The sequence below is a fragment of the Chanos chanos genome, chromosome 7, assembly GCF_902362185.1.
Source record: "Chanos chanos chromosome 7, fChaCha1.1, whole genome shotgun sequence".
NCBI classification, from domain to species: Eukaryota; Metazoa; Chordata; class Actinopteri; order Gonorynchiformes; family Chanidae; genus Chanos; species Chanos chanos.
In genome coordinates, this window is record NC_044501.1 from 23,702,556 (window position 1) to 23,728,790 (window position 26,235).

Consider the following 26,235-nt stretch of genomic DNA (forward strand, 5'->3'; position numbering starts at 1 on the left):
TGTCCATAGGGATTGATGTTGTGCTGTCTTCAGATGCTAGAAGTTTGTATATTTGGGATAACTTTTTTTGAGGTTTGAGTGATTGTAACTTTGAATAGAGGGGAGGGATATGATTGTTAAAGTTCCTAGTGTTAATGGTTTTTTTAATGACTCCTTTTAACTGGATATACTGGAAGTAGCAGTGGTCCAGTATGACGTATTGTTTTTGGATGTGGTCGAAGGTCATGAGCAAGCCATCATTGAGTAACTGTCCCAGGCTGGTTACTCCTCTCTCATTCCAGGTTGAGAAGAAAAAGGGTTTGTTATTGATTAAAAACATGGGATTATGCCACAATGGAGTATGGATAGATGGTGAGAGACTGTAATGAAGAACTTCATTTGACTTCCACCAAGCGGTTAGAGTGGTGCTAATAGTGTTGTTTTTGTAACAGTTGTGAGTTTTTATGGATTTATCTATAAATGGGAGATTTTTGACGCTCAGTTCTTTAGTTAAAGTATTTTCGATGTCTAGCCAGGGTGGATTGGTGTTATTTGTCCAGTGGTGAATGTACAGTAATTGGTGTGAGAGGAAATAGTAAAGGAAATTTGGGGCCCCAAGTCCTCCATATTGTTTGGGCTTTTGGAGTGTAGATAGTTTGATTCGTGGTTTTTGGTTTTTCCAGTAGAATCCAGTGACTGTGCTATTGAGAGAAGAGAACCAGCCCGGGGGTGGGGTGACAGGCGTCATGGCAAAGAGGTAGTTTATTTTTGGGAGGATGTTCATTTTAACAGTTGAAATTCGGCCAATTAGAGATAGTGGTAATTTATTCCATCTTTCCAGATTGTCTTTTATTTCTTGTAGTAGGGGGGTGAAGTTCAGTTTGAATAATTCGTTTAGATTTGGAGAGATGTGGATTCCAAGGTATGTAATAGATTTTGCTGTTTGTTTGAAAAGGGGGACCTCAGCCTCAGTATCCCAGTTGATCTTGGTTATAGGCAGAATCTCTGATTTTGTCCAGTTGATGGAGTAGCCAGACACCCTGCTGTAATTACTGATCAGAGTTTGGACTGCTGGAAGTGAAGATGAGGGGTTTGCAATGTATAACAGAATGTCATCGGCATACAAACTGATTTTATGGTGGTGTGAGTTTGATTGGATACCTGAGATATGGTCACATTGCCTAATGGAAGCAGCCAGTGGTTCAATGAAAAGTGCAAACAGTAATGGGGACAATGGGCATCCTTGTCTAGTACCTCTTTGTAACTGAAATGGTTTTGATATAAGTCCATTGGTTATAACAGATGCAGTGGGTGAACTGTATAGTGTTTTAATCCAGCTGGTGAAATATGGTTGGAATCCAAAGTGATTAAGGGAGGTGAAGAGAAAGGACCAATCTACTCTGTCAAACGCCTTTTCAGCATCAAGTGTTGCTATGAAGAATGGTGGTTTGTTTGGAGAGGTGCTATTTTTATGGAAATTGATCAGGTTAAATAATCTTCATGTGTTTTCTGAGGAATGCCTCCCCTTAATAAAACTGGTTTGATCTATGTATATTAATGATGAGATTACAGATTCCAATCTGATTGATAAAGCCTTGCTTATAATTTTTATGTCTGTGTTGATTAATGATATGGGCCGATAGTTGGAGCATTGAGTGGGGTCCTTATTTGGTTTTGGGATGAGTGTAATATAGGCAGTGTTCATATGATGGGGAATAGTGGTATTTTGGTGGATTTCAGACATCACTTTAAAAAAAAGAGGTGAAAGGAGAGGCCAGAACTGTTTATAAAATTCTGCTGGGTAGCCATCTGGTCCCGGTGATTTATTGTTGGGCATGAGACGGAGTGCTCTGGTGATTTCTTCTAGGGAGAGAGGTACCTCTAGATTCTCTGCTTGGGTTTGAGTTAGTTTGGGTAGGGAGACATTCCTCAGAAATGTTTCGGCATCTTTAGGTGAGGTGCTCTGGTTTGAGGTGTAAAGATGTGAGTAGAAAGATCTAAAAGAGCCATTAATTATGGAGGGGTTTTGGGTTATATTTCCAGATGGATCTATGATTGAGGTAATGATAGATTTCTCTGTTTGTTGCTTCAGCTGATTTGCTAAGAGTTTACCTGTTTTATTTCCAAATTCAAAATGTTGCTGTCGGAGTTTGAGGAGAATACCTTCGGTTTTCTTGTTCAGTATGTTGTTTAGTTCATGTTTAGTTTTCAGGAGTTCCTTCATTACTGAATCGGTAGGTGTATGCGAGGCCAGAAGGTCCAATCTCTTCACCTCTTTTTGTAGCTCATGTTCTTTTGCAATTTCTTCTTTCTTTTTGTATGCGCAGTATGATATTATTTTCCCTCTCATAACTGCCTTTGCAGTTTCCCATAGTGTACATGCTGTTATTCCATTAATGTCATTGATTTCGATAAAGGATGCCCATTCATTTTTGAAGTAGTTGTGAAATGCTTTGTCTATAAGTAATGAATTATTGAAGCGCCATCTAGGTGGGGGATGGGGTTGGTGTTCTGCTAAAAAAATAATACTAATTGGGGCATGGTCAGAGATGATAATGCTATGGATGGCTGGGTCAGTTATTTTGTGTGTAATGGAGTTGTTCACCAAAAAGTAGTCTATACGGGAGTATGATTTATGGTAGGGTGAATAATATGAATATTCTTTATTACCTGGATTTTTCAGTCTCCAGACATCCATCAGTCCATAATCTGACATGTACTGTTTAAGTAAGGATGAAGAGTGGTTGGGTTTGTTAGTGGAGGTTGATGATGAGCGATCTATATCTGGGTCCAGTACTATATTAAAATCACCGCCTAGGATGATATGGGAGTCAGGAAAGTTAGACAGTGCTGAGAACAATGAGTAGAAAAAGGAAGGAGAGTCTGCATTGGGGCCATAGATATTTGCTAGAGTTAGAGTATCTTTTCCGATGGTTCCGGTGATAATGATATAGCGCCCCTCTGGATCAGTCAATGTTGAGTTGTGAGAAAATGATATGTTCTTACTTATTAAAATGGAAACGCCTCGTTTTTTGGAACTAAATGTGGAGTGGTATGTCTGGCCAATCCATCTGGCTGTAAGTTTCCGAGACTCTGCCTCTGTAAGGTGGGTTTCCTGTATAAAGCAGATATCAGATCTTAGTTTGTTTTTTATGTGATTTAATATTTTTGTTCTTTTTGCAGGGGAGCTGATTCCTCTTATGTTCCATGATGTTATTTTCACTGGCAGTACCATGTGATTGGTATTATGGTGAATGGTATTGAATTACACGGTGTGCAGTAAGGATCCAGGTGGGGGAAGATTTGGAATGTGAAAACATATAACAAACCCAGAATGTACATGTAACATAAACACAGAAACATACAAACACTCATTGGCGCATTAAAGAGCATTGGTGAAATTGGGGATTGGTAATGGGGTTGGGAGGTCATTTGAAGGCTCAGCTGTGTACAGCAGGCCTGGAGGAGAGTTGAAATATTACAGCAGTTAAGCCATTGTTATAATGTCTTTGGATTTGTTTTTTTATAAGCAGTGAGCAAGGCGGATAGAAGGGACGATGGGGAAAAAAGTATAGTGGATTGGGACTGAGGGATAGAGGTAGGACTCTTAATGAAGAGTAATGCTGGTGAAGAGAGATGTGATTGAAGTGAGGTAGAATGATAGATATACAAGGCAGGAAGGACAGAAGGGGAAAAGAGAGTAAAGTGAGGGTGATGGGGGGGGGGGCAATTGTAGGTGCCACTGAGTCTGCCCACACATACACACACACACACACACACACACACACACACACACACTCACAAACACACACACATACACCCCAAAGGCAGGCTTATTTCACTCGTCAACAGAATGGACTTAAAGCTACGTTATCCAGGGTGTTGTACCCAGACATGGGCTAGCTTCCCTTGTAACAATAACGTTTTTAGGGCGGTGTTGTGTGAGCTGTTGTGTTTTGGAGCATGCCTGCTCTCCACCTCTCCTCCCAGCTTTCGCAGATTAGGGGCCAAGTGCCATCTCAGGGGCACATCAGTGGAATTGAGTCCAGAGCAGGAGAGTGTGGCTACTCGCTCTCCCCTCTGGTCTCTTCCTACGGGCTCGGGGGCCGAACCTGCAACCCTCCAGCAGCATGTTCGCCTCACCCACCTCTAGGCTACCACTGCCCCAAGATGTTTCCAACATACATAGAAAGGAGGGGAGAGTGGTAGCTTTATTACCTGTGGTCATACAACATGTATTCAGGATTTGTGACTGTTGGGCGTCTTGCCCATACCGCTCTATATGGCTTGGAAGTAGTCCAAATTTTAACACATACAGACCAATAATATCACACAATAAGCACTGCTATCAGGGCTTGAAACCTTTGGTATCTTGAACTTATATTGCTTGGAAACAGCCCATTGCACTCTCACAGACATACCTACACATTCACTCTCTGTGGATTATACTTATGCTAAATGCAGTGGGCAAACTCAGTGTGGGATGCAAGCAGGTTGAAAGTTTGCATGTACTGTACACTGGAAATGCAGCTCAGGTAAAAGCAGGGACAGAGAAGAGAAGCAGGAGAAGCGGGGGAAAGAAGCAGAGGAGGGACAACATCTGAGTGTTAATATAAACAAACCCATGACTATGCACATGTACATACACATTCATCAACTGAGTGATATATAGACGTTGTGACATTAAATGTTATCTCAAAATGAGTTATAAGAACAGTATAGTTACTAGAGAGGGGCGAGTGAATGTGTACATACATACAGTACACACAATGTGCACATATACTGACACATATACAAAAAAAAATTAAATAAGTAAATACATAAAAAATAAAAAAAAATAAAGCATAACGTAAGCACATATATACATACATGCATGATTTATTTTCTCCACCTTCTGCCCTCAAGAACTCCAAATTCCAGATACTGCACTGTTAGGATTAGACAGTTATATTTCCAGCAGTTCTCAGTTAACAGATGGTCCATGGTTCAAAGGACTGGTATGAGTTAACGTCACTATAGCCAAAGGGTGATATTTGGATCCTTAAATAAGTTATTGTCTATGTAGAGTTTGTCGGAGATCAGACTCACCCGTTTGCCGTTCTTTCGGTTGTTGTGGTAGATGGGAAGAAGGATTCGGCGTCGCTCCATAATCAGAGGTGGGAACTGTTCGTTTATGCCATACGGTTTGCCTTTGAGCCTTCTCCCGAGACTTCTGACATATTCCCGCTGCTTGAAGTGGGAATATGTCAGAAGTCTCGGGAGAAGACTAGCTGGCTCTGTATTGTTGCAGATAAGTACAGATGCAGTTTCACATTGCATTGTCAACCATCAGCCTTACATGCGCAAGGACAGGTACCAAAAGTGTCCTCTTTTTTGAAAACCAAAATATGGTCACCCTATATATGTACCTTACAAAATATGTCATCAGAAAAACAGAAAGCTCCAAAATTACATCACATTAAAAGCAAGGCCCTTGCTAAAGTGGTTTACAACTTTTTGCAATTTCTTATCAAATAGTCCCATGACACAGAGCTTGAAACTCTGTCATGTTTGTTGTTTGGTCATAGTTATCACACTAACATTATGATCCACAATTAGCATTATGAAAAATCTAGGTGAACCAAATTGTGGCAAGCTATCAGTCATAGAAGAATTACTTTGTTAGACTAACTACATTATTAAGGCCAGTGTTCCATTTTAACCAGTATTAACTATCCAAATGGGAACAACACACAAAGCAGGAAGACTGTTCCTTGCCAAAATACCCACTAGTACTCATACATGTGAACAGAATGGCCCACCTTTTGCTGTGAGCTGCACCTCCTCTAGTACGTCGAGTCACCACTGTCCATGGTCCAAATACGTCCAGCCCCACGTAAGTGAAAGGTGGAGATGTGTCGAGCCGCTCTGGAGGGAGGTCAGCCATCTTCTGCACTTCTAGCTTCCCTCTTAGCTTACGGCATATCACACAGTGATGGAGGATAGAACTAACCAGCCTCTTGCCAGCAACAATCCACAGTCCGGCTGCCCTAATGGCCCCTTCTGTGAACTGCCGCCCCTGGTGTTTCACTTCCATGTGATGGTGTTTCACAAGCAGTTTGGTAACATGGCTTTTGCTTTGAGAGGATGACTGGGTTTTTTATCTCTGATTCAAAAGAAGCATGCCTGAGACGTCCTCCAACCCTCAGCAGACCATCACTGATGTAAGGATCAAGGTTCAAGATTGAACTGGAACTAGAGACCTCTTTATTTGCTCGAAGAGCAGCGTACTCGTTTGGATAGGTGTCTCTTTGAACAGACTCAAGGATGAGCCTCTTGGCAGCTGCGAGTTCTTCAGGAGTGCGAGGCTTTCTGCATCTATGCCATCCTCTACACGTGTGCTGTGATGTGTCCATGGAGCCTGACCTATGAGAACGTGCCTGGTGGATCAGGAGGAAAATGGCTCTCAGCAAGGAGTTCCATGTGGAAAAGCACTGGAAACGCTCAGAGGTAAGTCTCCTGGCTTCAACATGGGTAGCGAAAGTAGAAGCTTGCAGTCTGACCTCCTCATCCATTTCAGGGTCTATCAGTTCGAAGAGCTTGTGCACTTCAGGCTCTGGAGGCTTGTAAAGGAAATTAGGTTCCTTGAACCACATAGTATCCATGAGCCGTGATGCAGGTACAGACCTAGTGGCCAAATCAGCTGGATTCTGTTCTGAAGGGACATAACGCCACTGCTCAGGGGAAGTCGTCTGGTGTATACGATGCACACGATTATGTACATACACGAAGAAACGTTTCGAGTCATTGCAGATGTAACCAAGGACTACCTTGCTGTCACAGTAGAATTTTACAGCATCTGGCTTGTGGTCCAGTTCATCTAAGATGAGCTCCACCATCTTGACCGCCAGCACGGCTCCACATAGCCCGAGGCGAGGGATTGTGGGCTGTGGCTGTGGCGATAGTTTCGCTTTTCCAAGAACGAATCCGACTTCACAATTACCTTCTTCAGTGATAACTCATAAATACGCTACTGCCCCTATGGCCCAGTTTGAGGCGTCAGAGAAGAGACACAGCTCTGTGTACATAGATCTTGAGAGCAACATCGGTACATAGCAGCGGGGTACATGGAGGCTGCTCATCCCCTGAAGTGATACTTTCCACACTTCCCATTGGCTCATTTTTTCATCAGGAAGAAGGGCATCCCAATCCTGAACTCCACTGGACAGCTCTCGCAACAACAATCTGCCTCTAATTGTCACTGGCGCTGCCAGTCCCAAGGGATCAAAGATGCTATTGATGACAGATAGCACCCCACGGCGGGTGTAATGCTTGTGGGTAACGGCTACTTTAAAGGTAAAGGTATCTGTGTTTATGTCCCAGCACAAGCCCAGGCTCCTTTGGGTAGGCAGAGTTTCATCGTCAAGACCCAAGTCTTTGATGCCTGTGGCCAGCTCTTCGGGTTCAAAGGCTCACATCACAGTGATGCTGTTTGATGCGATTTTGTGCAGTTTCAAGTTCGACTCTGCAAGTGATGCACGAGTACGCTTCAGTAGGTCTATAGCTGTGGACTCCGTGGGAACCGATATAAGTCTGTCATCCACATAGAAATGTCTCTCCACGAACTGCCGTGTGTCAGCTCCATACTTTGGCTCACCTTTCTGAGCAGCTCGCGGAAGACCATAGATAGCCACTGCTGGGGACGGGCTATTTCCGAAGACATGCACCCGCATGCGATACTCCTCGACTTCCTTGGACAAGTCGTTATCCTTATGCCATAGGAATCTCAGGTAGTCTCTATGGTCGCGTCTTACCAGGAATCCATAAAACATTTGTTGGATATCGGCAGTGACTGCGATGCGATCCTTCCTGAACCGTAGCAACACGCCCAGGAGAGTATTATTTAGGTCAGGACCTGCCAGCAGCACTGAGTTGAGGGAGACACCATGCTGTTGGGCACTTGAGTCAAACACAACTCTTATCTGTCCCGGCTTCTGGGGGTGGTACACCCCAAAAATGGGCAAGTAGCAACACTCCTGTTTCTCATGGATGGGCTGTGCCCTCTCTGCATGCTTATTTTCAAACAGCTTCTCCATAAAGGAAGAAAACTGCTGCTTCATCTCAGGGTTTTTGCTCAGAGTGCGTCTTAAAGAACTGTTGGGCATCAATGTTTTTAAAAGTGTTGAAAATAATAAACAGGCACGACGATGACTTAAGGTAGCTCTTTTGTTTTTATTGAGTAAAAGGTAGCGTATACAGCAAAAGCAGAGAGGAGGTCATCAGAAACACCCAGGCAGAGTCTTGGTGGTGGAAGACTAGGTCTCGATGGTGGAAGACTGACAACAAGGTCTCACACACACACAGATACACTCGTGCAGCCAAGGGCCTTCGGCCTTGACGCCCATAGATAATGAGAGCTCTCTAAAACAGTGGGGCAGGTGTGTGAGAGCTTGGTTGATAAACTAGTGTTTGAGTGAGAGAAGGGTAACACAAGATGAAAAGTATGTCCACACATTCCATTCACTTAACAAAATATATACCTGTGATCGTATTTTACCACTACACCTCACTAAGAGGCCAAAGAGGTCTAGTGACGGTCAAAGTATTCAGCTAGGCCCCACAGAACTAAGGCGGGACAACGCTTGCTCTCTGTTGTTTGGGAGTGGGGGGCGAGGTGACCTGAATGGCAAAGGAGCTACCCAATTGTTACCTTCATCCTGTTGGACTTCTTTCTCCATAATCTTTAGAAAGATCTCGTCATCGAAGGACATGGCACACTTGTTGTCATTCTCTGTACGTTCGAATACCGCAAGCCCGAGCTTGTCTTCAGCTGGCATAGGCTTTGATGTGTGTGTTGGGAGCCCATGTCTGCGCTCCCCGCCATAGCTTGGTTTTTCTTTTACTCTGATGCTATTATGACAAGGAGTGAGGAGAGATGGACGTCCATTCTGTAGGATATGGGTTCTGAAGACACTTAGAGTCGGCTTGTGAGCATTGTTGATGCACACTTCACCCACGATTAGTCTAGACGCTGAGCAAAGGGTGCATTGTGGGGCCCATTGACTTGCTCTCTCACCTTATGCACTCGTGTCATGTCTCTCCCCAGCAGGATCATCATATGAGTGTCAGGATCTAGCTTGGGAATGTAAGGAGCGATGTGTTTTAAGTGAGCATGTGCAAGGGTGACCTCTGGTGTTGGTATTTCAGATTTATTGGTCATTATCTCATTGCACTCGATGAGAGGTGGGAGATCCAAGCACACATGTCCATCTACTGCTTCAATCTGGAAGCCTACTGCTTCCGTGCCAGCACATGTCTTCATCAGATATGACGACAGGCTGCCTTCGATCCCAAATAGGCGGAACAATTCAGAGCGGGCCAGCGAATGGTTGCTCTGGTCGTCCAGTATGACATATATCTTGATGGAGCGTTCAGGTTGGCCCTGAGGGAAGACCCGCACCAAGCAAACCTTTGAACAGGATTGAGTGGGGCTGCCTTTACTGCAGACTTTGGTGCACCGCAACGTCACCTCAAGTGGAGTGCTGCCTTGTGGTTCTGCATCTGGTTCTGGTGTGGTAGACAGAGGAGGAGGCTAGGAGGTGTCAGGATGCATTGCAGAGCAGTGTCTTTCACTTTCGCACTCGCTGCATTTCAGCGTCACCTGACAATCCTTAGCCAGGTGGTTTGGAGAGCAGCACTTAAAGCACCGCTTGTGTTCTTTCAGGATGTTTTTTCGTTCTAGCAATGTTTTCATTCTAAAGGCTCTGCATTTAATCAGAGGTTGAGTTTTCTTGTGAACAGGACAGTATCGAACAGGATCGCTGTCTTTCCTCTCAGTCTCTGCTATACTTGTGGGGCCTGTGTCAACAGTTGCCGAAACATCAGTCTTGTGTACGGATACAGCCATCTTGAACCCACTGTATCTTGATGGAGTTTTCTCACCTTTGCTGCAAGACTGACTGCTGCTCGTCAAGATGAAGCTTGGGTCATTTCTGGCCTTAGCCTGGCCATAGACAAAGTCAACGAAGAATGAAAAGGGGGGAAATGTTACTTTGTGTTGTTCCTTGTACCGGGAACCAGTGAGGAGCCATTTGTCCTGTAAGCCTAGAGGCAATTTCTCTACTATAGGCTTTATCCCGCGAGGAGTATCGAGGTAGGCGAGGCCAGGAAGATATCCTTCATTTTTAGCCGCCAGCAGCTCCATAAGAAGATCACTGAGTTCTCTCAGTTTCATGTTGTCTTTAGCAGACAGACGGGGGAAGCTATCCAGTCTTTTAAATAGGGCATTTTCTACTATTTCTGGTGTAGCATAGCATTCTTGAAGTCTGTCCCAAGACAAATGGAGGGCAGCTCGGGGGTTGGTAACGTGAACAGCGCGGATTCTTTTAACATGCTCAAATGACTCCTTACCGAGCCACTTTACCAGGAGGTCCAACTCTTCACATTTTGAGATACCTGTAGTCACGAACTCTCTGTGTGCTAGGAACTTAGCTGCTGCTGCTTCTAAGACCTCAGCTTTTATTCGAGCAGCTGCTGCTTCTTTTTCAATCTCCAAAGCTTCCAAATCTGCTTCTAATGTAGCCTTTTCTAGATGTAACCTAGCTCTCTCCCGTTTGATTTCCAGCTGGTTTTTAGCGTAGGCCACCTTGGTAAGCACAGCTTCAGCAGAGGCTCTGGCCCTGGCGGCTGCTTCAATGACAGAGGACTTAGAAGAAGATGAGCGTTTCGAGCCAGCTCTTGAAGCTGCCTTGACTGAAGACTTGGAGGACGACGAACTCTTGAGTGTAGCTTCTTGCTTAGCTTTTTCAGCTTTTACACTGGTTTCAGAGTCGGAGTCCATGGCTGTGTCCTTGTATTTTTTTTTACACCCACTGATGGTATGTCTTTTCACTGTACTGTTCTCGCTACGTGTTTTATACAACTTGTATGTAAACGTAGATTAAACAGCCAGCCAAACTCAGTTTTCACGAGCCAGGAGGTGAGAGCCTTGCTCCTTTATTAACGTTCTTCAGGTGCGGCAGGTGAAAGTTTACAAGTGAAACTGCGATAAATAAAAACAGAAAAGACTTAGAACGTCTCTTAACTAGTTACCGTATGACACAACTGACTAATAAACAGAATTACAAGCAAATGGTACATTAACGTCGTCATACTTTAGTATACAAAGTTATCGTAAATTAGCATCGCTGCAACAACTGAATTGATTGCTATCAATCTGCACACCATGTAACCAACAGTGCATATAGAAGAAAATCTAAGTTACTTATGCTTGTTAAATAAAATACAAAACAACCAAACTTACAGACATTGCTTTCGAGGGTATTAAGAAAGTTCAAAACACAGGGGAGGCCTACAGACGCGCATATCTATGCTCCATAGCAACTTGCTCCATAGCAACATAGCACTTCTCTCTCTCACAATTCACAGCAAGTCTCTTACTACGTGTCAAAATAAAAGTCATTCGTGGATTCAATGTAATGTGTGTCTATTTGAACAGCCACTGCATGAATTGTAACCAATCATTATTGGCAACATACAAACTTCCTTCACCAACTTAAATCAGAGGGCAGAACACCCACTCCCTGTTTTGTTCTCTTTGTTAGTGTGGATGAGGGGAGAAAAGTGCCTTTGTCAGTGTGGATGAGGGGAGAAAAGTACCTTTTCATGTGCCTTTAAGACAGCACCAGCTGTATAGTCTGTCATAACCAGCTATAGCTTAATTGCAATGCATGCAGATTAGTGACTAATCTCAACAAATGATATTAGTCTCATTTGTTGATCTATGTTATTTTTGAGAGTGAAGATCCAATTACATATCTTTGCAGTGTTTTCAACAGAAATTAGCTTCATAAACGCCTCTGATTGGTCAAACTGCCTATGCATCAGTTAGATTAATGATGTTGTTGTCCACTGGCTGGAATCCCTGAACTGAATGAACTTTTGCAAGATTTAACGCACTCAGTCTGTTTAGTGACTTTACTAATTAGTAGTCACAGACTCTACGGGAAAGCATACTGAAAGCATTACATTCAGTTTTTTATCCTCTGCTCAGTTTTCATCTCCATGATCTCTATGAATCAATGTTCAAGCACAGTAGTTCCTGAGTCAAAACTAACTGCACTGCCAAGATATATACTCAGTCTGAATGTCCAAATACTGAATGCACGTGGTAACCAATTTTAAAAAGTTGTTTCCTACCATTGTTCCATCCAAGACCCAGATGAGGCTCAAGACACCATTGTGATAATCTTTCATGGTTGCCATGGATACTGTGTAATGTTTCAGACATTCTGTGTTAATGAAAGGTTAGTGGCATCCTGTGACACTGGGAAGAGAGGAAGGAAAGAGACAAAGATTAGTCATTGGAAATGATGTAAATCTTGGTGCTAAACAAGAGTCGTACCTGTTGTACTTTGTATTAAAAAAATTTGTGATTATGATTGTGACCTGTTAGGGGAAGGACATGGCAAAATTATCAAATGTTTTGTTGTCTGACATATGTCCACATTCAGGAGTACACTATATTACACTATATACTACTATACTACACCACACTACACTACACTACACTATACTATACTGTAGGGTACTATACCACACCATGACATACTATAGGCTAATGTACTGCACTACACTACTGTATTCAGAGATGGGCACAGATACATCAGTAAGTATCAAGTTGTATATTTTGTGTTAGGGGTATAACGGTACACATATTTGGTACAGGATGTTCGGTTCAGAGCGCGTTGTAAATATAGTCTAGCTATAACCATGCACGTTACGTGCATAACTCTTTTATGCTCTGATGATCAGTCGACTGAAATGTCAGCGTTTAAAGTGATACTTGACAAGATACAGTGTGCCCTCTCTTCTACATTTCTGTATGCGGAACTAAAATTAGAAACTCAGTTTCCTCTCCGATTCCATAATGGAGCCGTAACTTAGCAACTGAATTAGCACATTCAATGATGCAGCCTCATGAGTATGGCGACGGTAAACCCAGAGCTTCAGGACCCTCCTGTATCTTTAAGGTCCTCTGTTTGAGAACATTTCGGTTTTCCAGTGAACTACAGTAGCAGTTGAGATGGCATCATCCAAATGTGAATATTACCGGTACAAGATAAAACAGAGTTGAGAGCAAACTGTTATGGCCAGTTTGCCATTCTTTACAAATTTGTGCAAGTTTATAAGTTTACAAGTGAATTCATATTAAATGAAAGGAAATTTCATGTTTTGCATGTCTTTTTTCACTGTACCGAAACCGTACCGAACCGTGACTTCAAAACCGAGGTACGTGCTGAACCATAACTTTAGGGTATCGTTACACCCCAGTATACATACAGCAAAATCATTGATTAGTAGTTAAATTCTGTAATTGTGCAGCATGTTCACTGGTTAGTAGTTAAATTCTGTAAGTGTAAAGCATGTTCACTGGTTAGTGGTTAAATTCTGTAAGTGTAAAGCATACTCACTGGTTAGTAGTTAAATTCTGTAAGTGTAAAACATGCTCACTGGTTAGTGGTTAAATTCTGTAAGTGTAAAGCATACTCACTGGTTAGTAATTAAATTCTGTAACTGTAAAGCATATATTTATACATATATTTTATATTTAGCAGGGAAACAGAAACAGTCTCCTTTGTCATGGACAGTTAAGTTTCCAATCACTTAATCATTCACTCATCTACTTACAGTGACCTGTATGTCTTACATACACTAAGATAAAATCGTCTGTGGGGCTGGTCCAATAGCTCAGTTCAGTTTTTTAAGTTCACTGACCTATATTTTTACTTGCACACCTGTTCAGAATTTATTGTGGACATAAAAGATACACAATATGACAAAGACTGTAGACACATGCCATACACAGCAGTTCGAGGAATGAATAAGCAACATCTATTAATCGACACTGGAATAGCATAAATACTGCAGTGATTCTTTCTAGCACGCTTCTCCATGATGACACTCAGCCATAACCTGTAAGAGTAAAGCATCTATGCCTAGAATCCATATCTTTGTAGAACCCATATTTTCACAAAGGAAATGAGTGTGTAATGGATGTGGTTTGATGTGGCTGACAGGGGTAGCCCTACATTCCCTTCCTTGGCTCTCAGTTGCTCTTGATGCAACATACAATGTGTCTCTATGACATAGAGAGGAACATTCATTAGTGTGAAGGCCTGTCCTCTGACACCACTGTAAATAGGGCCCTGTCTTTGTACAAGCCAAGCATTTGTTTCCATGGAATTTGTTTCTCCTCATGTAACTGCACAGCACACTGTACATTCCTTTAGTTGTTTCATGACCAGGAAGCCTCGGAGGAAAAATAAAGTCCTGTTTAAATGCATCCTCCTGTGTGTTTCACATAAAAGCCCAGGTCCTCTGAGTTGTGCTAGAGTGTGTCAACTCGACTGACAGCTGTAACCTCAGTCTTCTTTGTATCTTGGTATTACCTGACAATGGAACTGATGGAACCATGTTAGCAATGACTGGCAAGCTCGTAGCAATAGAATAGAATAGAATAAAATAGAATAGAATTGAAGAGAATAGTTCATTCAACAGGTAAAAAGGAATAGGGAAAAACCTGTCACTGATTTGGAAAGTTCTGGTACTGAGGGACGGAACTGGTAGCTTTTGCAAGATGGAAGTTTTTGATGAACAGGGTGGATAGGATCAGTGACAATTTTTGGTCTACACTTCTCCAGTCTGGAGAGGTGCAGTGCTTCACTGGAAAGCAAATCAAATACTTTCACGATGTTCGATGTCAATGCTATGGGTCTGTGGTCATTCAGATTGGTAACTATGTCCCTCTCAGTGACTGGTACAATGGTAGGCGGGACCATGGCACTGGGCGAGAGACAGATTTAACAGGTCAGTTAACAATGGGGATAGCTGACCAGAGCAGTGTTGGAGTGTACTGGGGGAAATGCAGTCTGGACCAGTAGCTTTCTTGCATTTTTGCCTCCTAAGAAGACATCCATATCCTGGATGTGGAGAGGAGCTGTAAGAGGCTAACTGGCAGTGAGTAGTACTGTTGTTGGGGGACGTCTGGGCAGTCTTAATAGAGTGGAGGAGGGGGGTTGAGCGACATGTTGTGATAGATCTGGAGCATTCACTGCTGATGGTCCTTTATTTTTCGAGTATGCAGTAAAACTTGTTCAGTCTGTCTGGGAGGGGTGAGTCAGCTCCTGAATAGACGGCTTACAACTGGCAATTGTCTGGAGGTTATTCCACACAGTAGAGGAGTTCTTATTTTATTAATTATATTTCATTTCTTATTTTCAAACTGTTGCTCCAACCCATTCTTTCATCTTTTCATAGCTGAATTCAGTTGTGTTTTAGTCTTCCTGTAGATCTCCTTGTTTTTTATTGGTCCAACTTATTTCAGTTTGTACACCAGGAATCGGACCCAGGTCAACTGCTTGGAAGGCAGCTATGCTAACCACTATACCACCGATGCTAGTGCAGTCTTGCCAATATACTAGAACAGCACACCTCATATAAGGCCACCAATGCCTGAGCTGTAATTATAGCAAGAGGTTTTGGATATCAGGATTTTAATACATAGTTATCTTTCTTTTGTTTCCCAATTATCCTGAGGCAGTTTGAACTATTCTTATGATTTTTAATGTAATGCACAGCATAACTGATAGCTGATAACTGATTTTGTTGAGAACTTTGCAGGACATGAGTGGATACACTTATCTCACCTGCCTGTACAAGGGACCACGTCAGCATGTATTAAAATATGCAGAACATTTTGTGGATAGTTCCTTTTTAAAGCGTATGCTGGCTGTTTCTTCTCAGTTTCCATAGGTGCCATTTAGGGATGCATATTTCTGTATTTCCTTCTCTTCAAATATAGGATACAGAGGAGGTCCCTGTTGAAGGGCACTGCAACTGCTTGAAACCAGGGCTGTGCTGTCAAGTCTTTTTTTTCCTCATCATTCTTATAATTCATGTGGAAGATGCTTGAGTGTTTGGGGCTTTCAGTAAGGAGTGCATTAACATCTGTTTCTAATTATGGGCTTGGCAATCCCATTTATAACCTGTAGTTTCAGTCCCACAGGCATTGCATGCCCTCTCATGCAGATAGTGACTGTACGCTTTGTATGCCTGTACAAGGGACCACATCAGTGTGTATTTAAGTATGCAGAACATATTCTGAGAGAGAATGAGTGTTTTGTAATGGTGTGGTTGGAAGTGTGTATAAATTCTGTAACAGACTGTTCCAGATCTAATATTGATCAGAACTGTTACTGCAGTACCTACATTAAAATAAATAAATGAATGAATATGAAAAAGAATTACCACTGTCACTCTTCTACTAATTGTAATTTTAAAAAAATCACGCCATTTCAACTTTACAATTTTGAGGGCAAAACAAAAACTATATTAACAAATTAACTTTGTGTACACAGACAAAAAGTATGGGATCTTCATTTGACTCCCACAAAGTGCAATTACTTTGCATTGTCACAGGATTCAGTGCAGAAATCAATGCAACTTCCTACAGTTCCAATACAATTCAATTTCTATTTTCTTAATGTTTTAACAATTCCAATTCAAATTCTGCACTGGTGCCAAAATTGATTAAACCATTTAGTAACTGTATTTTTTCATGTAGCCAGTAGATGGTGATCTTGTTCTATGTAATTTGTCTGAAAACAATCAATCAATCTATGGCCACATCTGTTGACTTCTTTTTACAATTTTTCACAATTGTTTACACATTTTCTGAATCTTTGGCTCATTTTCTCAAAACTCTAAACACGAAACAAAACCACAAACGCAAAATCCAAAATGCATTTTTTGCATCATAATGACACACACACACCATCATATGAATAGAGCTTTCTACCAGCAGCAACACACTGATGTGCTCAACACAAAACACGACTATGAATATGTTATCAGCAGGTCTCTGCCTTTTGCATTTTCAGTGTTACACTGTGGCTGGCTGTAAAAGATTGTTACAGTAATGTATGTCTACTCAAATATATATAAATAAACACACACAAATGCAATATAGTAACAAAAACATTTTTTTCCCCCCAAAATGCAGTATGTTGGAACACTTGTTTTGCGTGTTACATTTTACATAACCAACAGGAGAAAACCAGGAAAAACATTCAGTATGATAATGGTTTTCTGTCAAAATAAATAAATAAAAGTGGCTCATTTTTTCAAAACTCTAAACACAAAAAGACAAAACAAATGAAAATTGTAAGACAAAAGAAATTAGTCTTTCACCATGGCCTGGTCATCTCTCAATTCTGTAGAAGACCCAGAAACATGTAGCAGCTCAGGTTGGGCTGAACTCTCTGTTCAGCCTCCATCATACTCAGTCCCTAGTTGAGCACATGGTCAACCTGTGTGGGTCGGATCTCATCTGAGACAACTGTCCGTCCTCGTCCTCCTCTTACTCTCACTCCTTGACCTCATCTGTAGCTGTTTTATAGTGCTAAAGCTCTGATTTCTCAGTGAGAAATGAAGCAACTAGTGTTTACGCCTGTGAGGAGTGGGTGTTGCCAATTGGCAACTAACGCTTGGCATTTTGATTGGCATTGCTTTCCAAAAGAACAAAAGATTTTAATTTTGAATGTTGTGCCCAATGTAGAGAACTCTGTCCAGTGTTTTTGCAAAAAGTGTGATTCAGGATTGAAAACTGACTGAAAAGCAGAAATTGGGCTTGCAATTTTGTACACTTGGTTTAGGGATTTGGTACATGGAGTTTCAGTGACTGAATTTCAAGGTCAAATTTTAGTGTGTAAATAATTCTGAAAAACTATAAAAAAAAAAAATTATTCTGGGCAGTTCATGTCACGCTGGTGGTGTGGTGCAGGACACGATGATGAAGGTGACAAACTGAGGATTTTACTGACAAAATAAAGATGAAAATACAAGTGCAAACCAGGAACAAAAACTGATAACAAAAAGGTGCAGCATAACAGTGCGCACAAAACACAAACAACGATAGACAAAAGACAAGGCAAACACTAGGGCATAAACAGAAGGAGAACTAAACAGGGCAAAACAGGATTGGTTGAAATTAATAAGGTTAATAAACGAGGCAAACAGGAACAGGTGAGGGGTGGAGACAGACACAGAACAAGAGCACAAAGACATACCAAACTAAAAGTCCAAAATGGAGGTGCAGGTTGTGACAGTTCATGTGAAACAAAAGACACTTCTATTTTGAGCATCAAAAATTCCTGCTGCAGAATGAAGGCCCTGACTTCTTACTGCTATAAGACATATTCTGTCTACATCACCAAACATGTGCTCTGTGTAATCAGCAGGATTACAGTGTGATTAAAGACTTCAGAGGAATATGTTCAAGTGAAAGACACATGTAAGTCATGTTTCAACCGATCCATTTTAGCCATTTTTACTAAGACTCAATGGATATAACTGAATTAGTTCATTCTAAAATGTTTTACTTTATATTAGAGTGAAAAATAGACATCAAATTGATTTAACAGTCAGGGAATAGCTGAGTCACACAAACTAGGAGAAAGATTTCTGTTGTAAATTAAATGCCCCACAGGGGAAATTATTTTAAATTAAAATTATTTTAGACTGATGGCCTCTTCAGGAAATAATTTTATGGCGGGTCAAGACTGGTAGTGGCTCAGTTGTACCTAAGTTCAAGTTCAAGTTTATTTAGAGCCCATTATCACTGTTTACAGTATCAAAGGGCTTTACATGCCACAACAGTTAAAATCAAAACAGGATGGCACCCCCTGACTTAATCCTCATGACGGGCAAGAAAAAACTCCCCAAAAACCCAAAAGGGAAATGGGAAAATGGGAGAAATCTTGAGAAGGACCACAGAGAGAGGAGACCCCTCCTTGGCCAGACAGGTGTGCAATAGGTGCCGACCACGTGGGCAGTTACAATTGGAAGTAAATTGTAGCATGAACAAAGGGGATGGCAATGCAGACAGGAGGCTGACAGGGGGATGAAAGATGATAACACCAGGATGGATCGGTCCACGGGGCGGGAGGAGTCAGGATCACTGCTATCTCAGGAGTAGTATGTGTGGCTTGACAGAGAGAGAGAGAGAGAGAGAAAGAAAGAGAAAGAGAGACATTGTTAGATGTTCATTTCCACATAATGGTTCAGGGAAAATATACATCGTGTGCTGAGTGCAGGCAGAGACTCCAGCAAGACTAGCTAGTACAGCATAGTTAAAAGGGAGAGCTAGAAGGTAATACGGACATGATGGCACTCTGGGACACAAGGCGGCCACCCACTCCACTGTCAACAAACCTGAGTGAACATGTTAGAGTGGGGGGGCGACAGCATCGAAACATCCCAGTTCACCAAACATTCTATGCCCAAGAACCCTCCAGATCTGCTCCTTTGCCTAGTAAAGAGCTGTTAGCAAAAGGCTTGGCTGAACAGATAAGTTTTCAGCCTTGACTTAAACAGAGACTGTGTCTGAGTCTCGAACATTAATTGGGAGGCAGTTCCATAACTGTGGGGCTCTGTAAGAGAAGGCTCTGCCCCCTGCTGTAGCCATCACAACTCGAGGTACCAACAAATAGCCTGCACCTTTTGATCTAAGTAGGCGTGGTGGATCATAAAAGACCAGGAGTTTGCGCTGGTACTGTGGCGCAAGACCATTTAGTGCTCTATAGGTTAATAGTAAGATTTTATAATCAATACGAGATTTGACTGGGAGCCAGTGCAGTGTGGATAAGATAGGGGTGATGTGATCATATCTTTTGGTTCTAGTAAGAACTCTGGCTGCTGCATTCTGAACTAACTGTAGCTTATTTATACACCTATTAGAACATCCAGACAGTAAGGCATTACAATAGTCTAACCTAGAGGTAATGAAAGCATGAACCAATTTTTCAGCATCTTGAAATGACAATGCATTTCTTATCCTGTTAATATTTCTAAGATGAAAGAAGGCTATTCTGGTAATATCATCTACATGAGCTTCAAATGAAAGACTGGGGTAAATAATTACACCAAGGTCTTTTACTGCCGCACCTGATGAAAGAGAAAGGCCATCCAGAGTAACTATGTGATCGGAAAGCTTACTCCTAGCTGCATGTGATCCTAGTACAAGTACTTCTGTTTTTTCAGTTAAGTGAGAGGAAGTTAGTAAGCATCTAGTGCCTAATATCCTTTCCACATTCCTCAATTTTGTTAAGCTGGTGTCTCTCGTCTGGCTTCACTGAGACATACAACTGTGTGTCATCAGCATAGCAGTGAAAGCTAATACCGTGTTTACGAATAATATTACCTAGAGGTAGGATATATAAAGAGAAAAGCAGTGAGCCTAAAACAGAACCTTGCGGGACCCCAAACTTTACCTCAGTATGTGCAGAGAAGTCACCATTTACATCAACAAACTGATGACGATCAGTCAAGTAGGACCTAAGCCATAAGAGGGCCGTTCCCTTAACTTACCTCTGAGGTTAATCCAGAGCTATCCATCTCCAGTGGAAGAGTCACAAAGTCTTCAATCCAGGGCTATCAGAAATGCTGAAAGACGGTTTAAACAAATAGTTTATTATCAATGAACTGACTGAGTTTGTCTTGAAATGGATAGGGAATAAATTGATCAACTCTAGGCTACACTACACTCACACTGCACTTCACTACATTACACTATGCTACTCAACACTACACTACACACACTGCACTACTCTACTCTACCCTCACACTATACCTCACTACACTACACTATACTACGCTAGGTTATGCTCTTAACACAGCTACACACCTACATCACACAATTCAAATAGTTAATTTTCTGCTCAAAACCACACTTTGTTCATTACAGTTTTTCTCGATTGCTTAAACACAAAAACTGGTTCCTTTAGCACAAAAACCCATACCCTTACGTCATGCCCAAAAACACACACACATTTCCCATAACCATAAACACTATTCACCTGTTTCCACACGTTTCAATATTCAAAACTCTTTCTGCAAAACCTTACACAAAAGTGGCCAAATAAATCATTCACTGCACTATATGTTCATTCAGCAAACACATGTTCCCAATATAATTAACTCAAGTCATCACAACCTAAACTCAAAGAGCACACCTTTCTCCAGGTGCAAACACTAAGCCTCAAAATTGTTAACACACCAATCAGAATTGCAGGGTCAATCAATAGTTTTTTGACTTCTGTAGAGAATCTTTGAGCTGGATGCCAGGGCTGACCCACAGGAGTACATCTTCACTGAGGGGGCAGGGTTCAACCTAACAAAAAGGTGCAAAAGGGGGCACAACATCATTGGTCACCATGCCATCAAACAAGTTCCTGGCCAGAGGGGAGGCAACATCACCCTATGTGCAGCCATCAGAAATTGTGGCGTCCTCCACCGCCATGTCAAAGTGGGTCCATACAACATGGCACAACTCCTTCAATTTCTATATCAGATGCACAATAACATTCTTCAACAGGAAGGGGAGCCAGGGCAACCAGAGCAAGCCCAAAATGTTGTCATTTGGGATAACATGAGTTTTCATCAGGCTGCTCTGGTTTGTGCCTGGTTCACTGAATGAACAAAGCCCAAGCATGCTTCCCCCCAGCCCATATACCTTGATAATGGAGCGTGCCTCAAGTGACAGGCGTACGGTTTGGTTACACCATTGACATTTGTTACAACAGAAACATCGTGGAGTGAGAAATAGTGATGGGAAGTTTGGATCTTTTTACTGACTCGGATCTTTGAATCTCGTTCAGCAAAATGAACGAATCTTTTTTCAAGTCATTCGTTCATTTTGTTCATTGGAACTAGTGTGGCGATGTAGCTGTCATCTGAGTGATGACAGAAAGAGCAAGAGCAAGGTTCTCAGACACTAAGAGCAACATGGTTTGCTTCACTTGGTAAAGTATAATTACACAAGTTCACTTATGTTAAGCTCTTAAGCAACCTTTTGGACCATAGTCTATTGAGTTATTCAGTTGAAATGACTGATTACCTCAATTCAAAAGTCAAAGTCAAAATGTTTATTGTCATATACAGAGTTAAAACAAGCTTCCGTACAATGAAATTCTTACTTTACCGTCCACTCTGAACGCCGTTCATCAAATAAACACGAGGTATAAAAAAGGAGAGATAAAGGAAAACAATAAAAATATATAAAAATACCCAGAGCACTATGTACAATATGTTCAATTGTCCGTACGAGAGCGCTGCACTTATCAATAAAAAATATTATTCTGTTTATTCAATGATAACTATTCACTTTAGCCTACCTGGTCATTGAGGACCTGTAGTGTATAAACTCGTTCCAATGGAAAGGCAAATTAAACATCCATTCAGTATCTATATTACACACAGCTAGCTAGCTAGCGACAGAAATGTTCTGGTTGACCAACTAACATTAGCAAGCCCTCCTCACCAGTAATAATAGCATTTGTCATGTTACTGCTCTAACCATGTGAAAAATGAATGAAAAACTCAGGCCAGAAGACCCGTAGTTATGAGTCGTGAATGAATCAGTCGTTCCCACACTGAGAATATGCAGCGGTCACGTGACAAGTGAACGAGAGATTCAGGACCCGAAGACCCGTAGTAATGAGTTGTGAACGAATCACTCATTCCTACACAAGTGAACAGAAGACACCGTCTGTCATGTGTCTCTTGGTTACGTGCATGTATGATCATGTCATGTGAGATGTTCTCAACACCAGCTAGGGCACTGGCTATCTTATGCTGATATTGTTCGCTGGCTGAAGATATACCAAATAGCAGCCTCTTGTATCTGTACACTCCGCTGTGCACTGCGAATGTGGTGATGTGACTCGGGAGTCAGCTCAAGCTGATGGTAACCCCATTTCAGATCCAACTTGCTGAATATCGTTGAGCCATTCATATCCTGGAGCAGCTCATCCACAGTGGGGATAGGAAAGTGTTCCCTCACTATAGCCTCATTGGCCCGTCTCATATCCAGACAAAGCTGGACATCTTTTTTCCTGGTTTTGGGACGATCACAACTGGGTTTACGCACGGGGTGGGCCCATTCACAGGTTCAATAAGTCCATCAATTTTTTAACCTGGACTCTACTGCCCCCCTTAGGTTGAACAGTATGCATCTGAGCTACAGGTCTCACCTTTGGGTCAATGTGAAAACTGACCTGTCTTGTTTTCAGCCTTCCTACTCCATTGAATACTTCTGGGTACTGCTGTTGGAGTGTTTGCTTAATATCTGTGATGAGATGTTATCGCCATTACCCCTGATTACAATGAACTCAGTATGTTCAGTTTTTTTTCCTATGGAAACCTCACATGTGACCTGTGGCATGAAGTACAAGTTCAACGTGTCGACCGCTGCCTGGTAGTCCGTTGGGTCACACGTGTCTGCCAGAGTCGAAAAAACGTCTTGTATGTCTGGTCCAGCGAGATGTAGTAGCAGAGCGCATCCCCTCTGCCTCGTAGCTGGTGGTGAAGTCTCATCCATAATGAGTCCTTTTCTGTCGGCATACGGCTTAAACGACGTTAGCCACCTCTTCCAATTTTCCAATTTCCAATTTAGCATTTGGCAGACGCTTTTAGCCAAAGCGACTTACAATCAGCTGGAACCTAGTGTAGCTGGAACCTAGTTTAGCTGGCTCCGTGTAGCATGCAAAGTTTTGAATTCCTTATTTCTCCCTGTTAACCCACTAAACTTGTATATTTAACTAACTAGAGTCAATGTTATCCTCGTCACCAATGTTACGTTTCTGCTTTACAAATAAATTAAGCAGTAATAACCGAATTTAATACCTGAAATATTTACTCACTCTCCCACTCACGGGTTATTTCCATTTATTACACTTTATTAAAAACTCCTCCATTCTGGTGTACCCACAATACACCTCCAGGATTCCAACCATGGGAATGTTAACCATGGATATGACATGACCTTATTCTCAAAATCTCAGAACTTTCTTCCCCTCTCATTGGCCAATACTCTGTCGTACAAAATAAAGTGCTTAAATTCACCTTTTTTTTTCTCATGTAATCAATCAAAATAGGTCACTAAAATGATCAATAATTACCGAAATTGACAGAAAGGAAACATTTTATTGTGATAATTTGTTCAGCTATATCACCCAGCCCTAAGCCTAAAATTAACGTACACGTTTACCCCCTTGAAAATTTTGAAATGCCCCCTCAGTCATTGTACCCTGCAGCCGGCCCTGGCTTGTGGTGATGTGTCTGTGGAGTCTATCCAGGGTTTTCTAAACAAGAGCATTTTTCCCATGCTTCCTGGCAAGAGCAAACATAATGTGTGACACTGATGAGGTATTATGGCATGACCCAGACCTGAGACAAGACGATGAGAATGCTGATGTCGAGTAACCTGTACATTTTGCTGCATTTGGAAATAAAACTTTTGAAAATTGGGTACTTTACTGTGCATGGACTCTTCCTTACATGTTTTGTCAGTGTGACATTTCAAAGGTCAGGTTTTTGACGCAAACAGCATATACAGTAGCATTCCCTTATACACTAATTTACATTAGTTATTAGGGGTAATTATTAGGGTATTGCTTTGAATTTCTCTCGCAAGGGTGTTCCTGAAAGCGTTATCTGGGTAGTCAGAACCGTGGTTTTAAAAAGTTCCATATTTTTTCTCTGAAAACCTATTCTACACATTTTGGTAGCACTGTTTTGAATTAATCCCTCCAGTGTGTAGCAAACAGTCATGTATTCTGTGTTTTTGACAGCTTGTGTGTGTTGGGTGTGCGTTTTTAAAATTGCGTGTGAAGATTTGAGAAAATGGTGAATTGTTCCAGGAATTGTGTCTTAGCATTTGAGAAAAACTGTGATGAACAAAATGTGGTTTTGAGCAGAAAATTAACTATTTGGTTCATTGTGTAATGTAGGCGTGTTGCTGTGTTAAGAGTTTAGAAAAAGTATCCTAAGTACAGGTAAACGCTCGTTGGCAACTGTAAAAAACTGTAATATGTTAAATAATGATCATATTATTTTGACAGTTAATTGCTGATTGTTCCCTAATTACTAGGTAACTGACCTGTTGGTTGGCCATCTTGGTAGTGGGTTGTCTGCATTTGAGCATACGAGGAGGTCTATGATTGCTGCAAGAGCTGTAAAAAATGCTTTATTGTTGTATTTTTTCTGTTTGTTTGACAAAATGAATTTTGTACTCCGTGGCACCTTAACCCTCTACTGCTGGTGTAGTCTTACATGCATCATGTCTCAGCCTAAGATCCTAGTGCAATTCTACAACTTGTGGCAATGTTCAAAAATGTCCAATTCTATGTCCAACTACAAATTAAAATGATATGATTTCTATTGTATGCTTGTCTGGACAAAAAGGAAGAATGATATGTGACCTTTACCCTTTGAGGAGTGTGATGCACGTACTCAGCACAGGTCTTCTGGTGATGTTTGACAGCCCTTCACTCATGTGACTGTGTTGACTGAGCTGTTCCACCCTGTTTCTTGGTTTCCTCCTTATTTCTCGTTAATCTCCCTATTTCTTATTAGCATCTCTCTTCCTGTGTATTAGCCATACCCTGTTTCTTCACTTATTGTCTAGTCCTCAGAAGTCTGTTTATCGTCTGTTGAACTCTGCCTATTTTGGACTCAGATTATGTTTTGGAATAATGATAGCCTGTACTTGGATCCAACAACTCTGTGAATACATAAATAGTTTGGGTCCTCTGCTGCACCCTATGGAAGAACATGCATGTTTTAAAAAATGTCTCAGTGCAGAGTACTCAGTGACAGCCTTTTATGGACTTGGAGTAGGGGAAGTAAGATTACTTAAGATTAATTTCTTTTTTTAAACTCTGTGGTTGTAATCTCCTTTATGAGCAGATGGCTCTGGATTGGTAGGCCACTGAGCTGAAGATTTTTGTGTGGAATGACAACAATTTATTAAATCAGTTGATGTCTGATTGTTAGAGGATTTTACACATCTCCTGGCTTGTAAATCAGTCAGTTGACTTTACTGATCGTAGTCTCAATGTATGCACAGGACTGTAGTGATATTTAGACTATTGTTAAAGCAGTCTAGTTTACAAGCACAGTTCAAGGTATGGGATGGATTGCTGCCTTTTAGGGGAAACTTTAGATCCAACAATGACAAATGAAATTTGAACTTTGTCCTTGTAGGTAGAGGTGGGCCACTGAACTGTAAGCCACAGACATCTGGACAGATATTGGTTGTCTTTCATCAGCTGCATCTTACTTGTACTTATTAGAACATCTGCAATCTAAGAGTCAAACACAGATCAGATGTAAATAAATCTGTAACGTCAACAAACAGCAAAGATGACTTTTGTCAGG

At 41.6% G+C, this 26,235-nt stretch overlaps 1 protein-coding gene across 1 annotated transcript in view; it reads right to left on the reverse strand.

Annotated features, from left to right (window-relative positions):
- arhgap40 (Rho GTPase activating protein 40) overlaps positions 1-6,857 on the reverse strand; it is a 51,898-nt gene extending 45,041 nt beyond the window's left edge. Inside the window, exons 1-2 of the mRNA XM_030779111.1 lie at positions 6,162-6,857; positions 5,068-5,205 (exon numbers count right to left, since the gene is read on the reverse strand). Of these exons, the coding sequence (XP_030634971.1) occupies positions 5,068-5,205; positions 6,162-6,857 (834 nt within the window). The remainder of the gene's footprint in view (positions 1-5,067; positions 5,206-6,161) is intronic.
- Between the last annotated feature and the right edge of the window lie 19,378 nt (positions 6,858-26,235).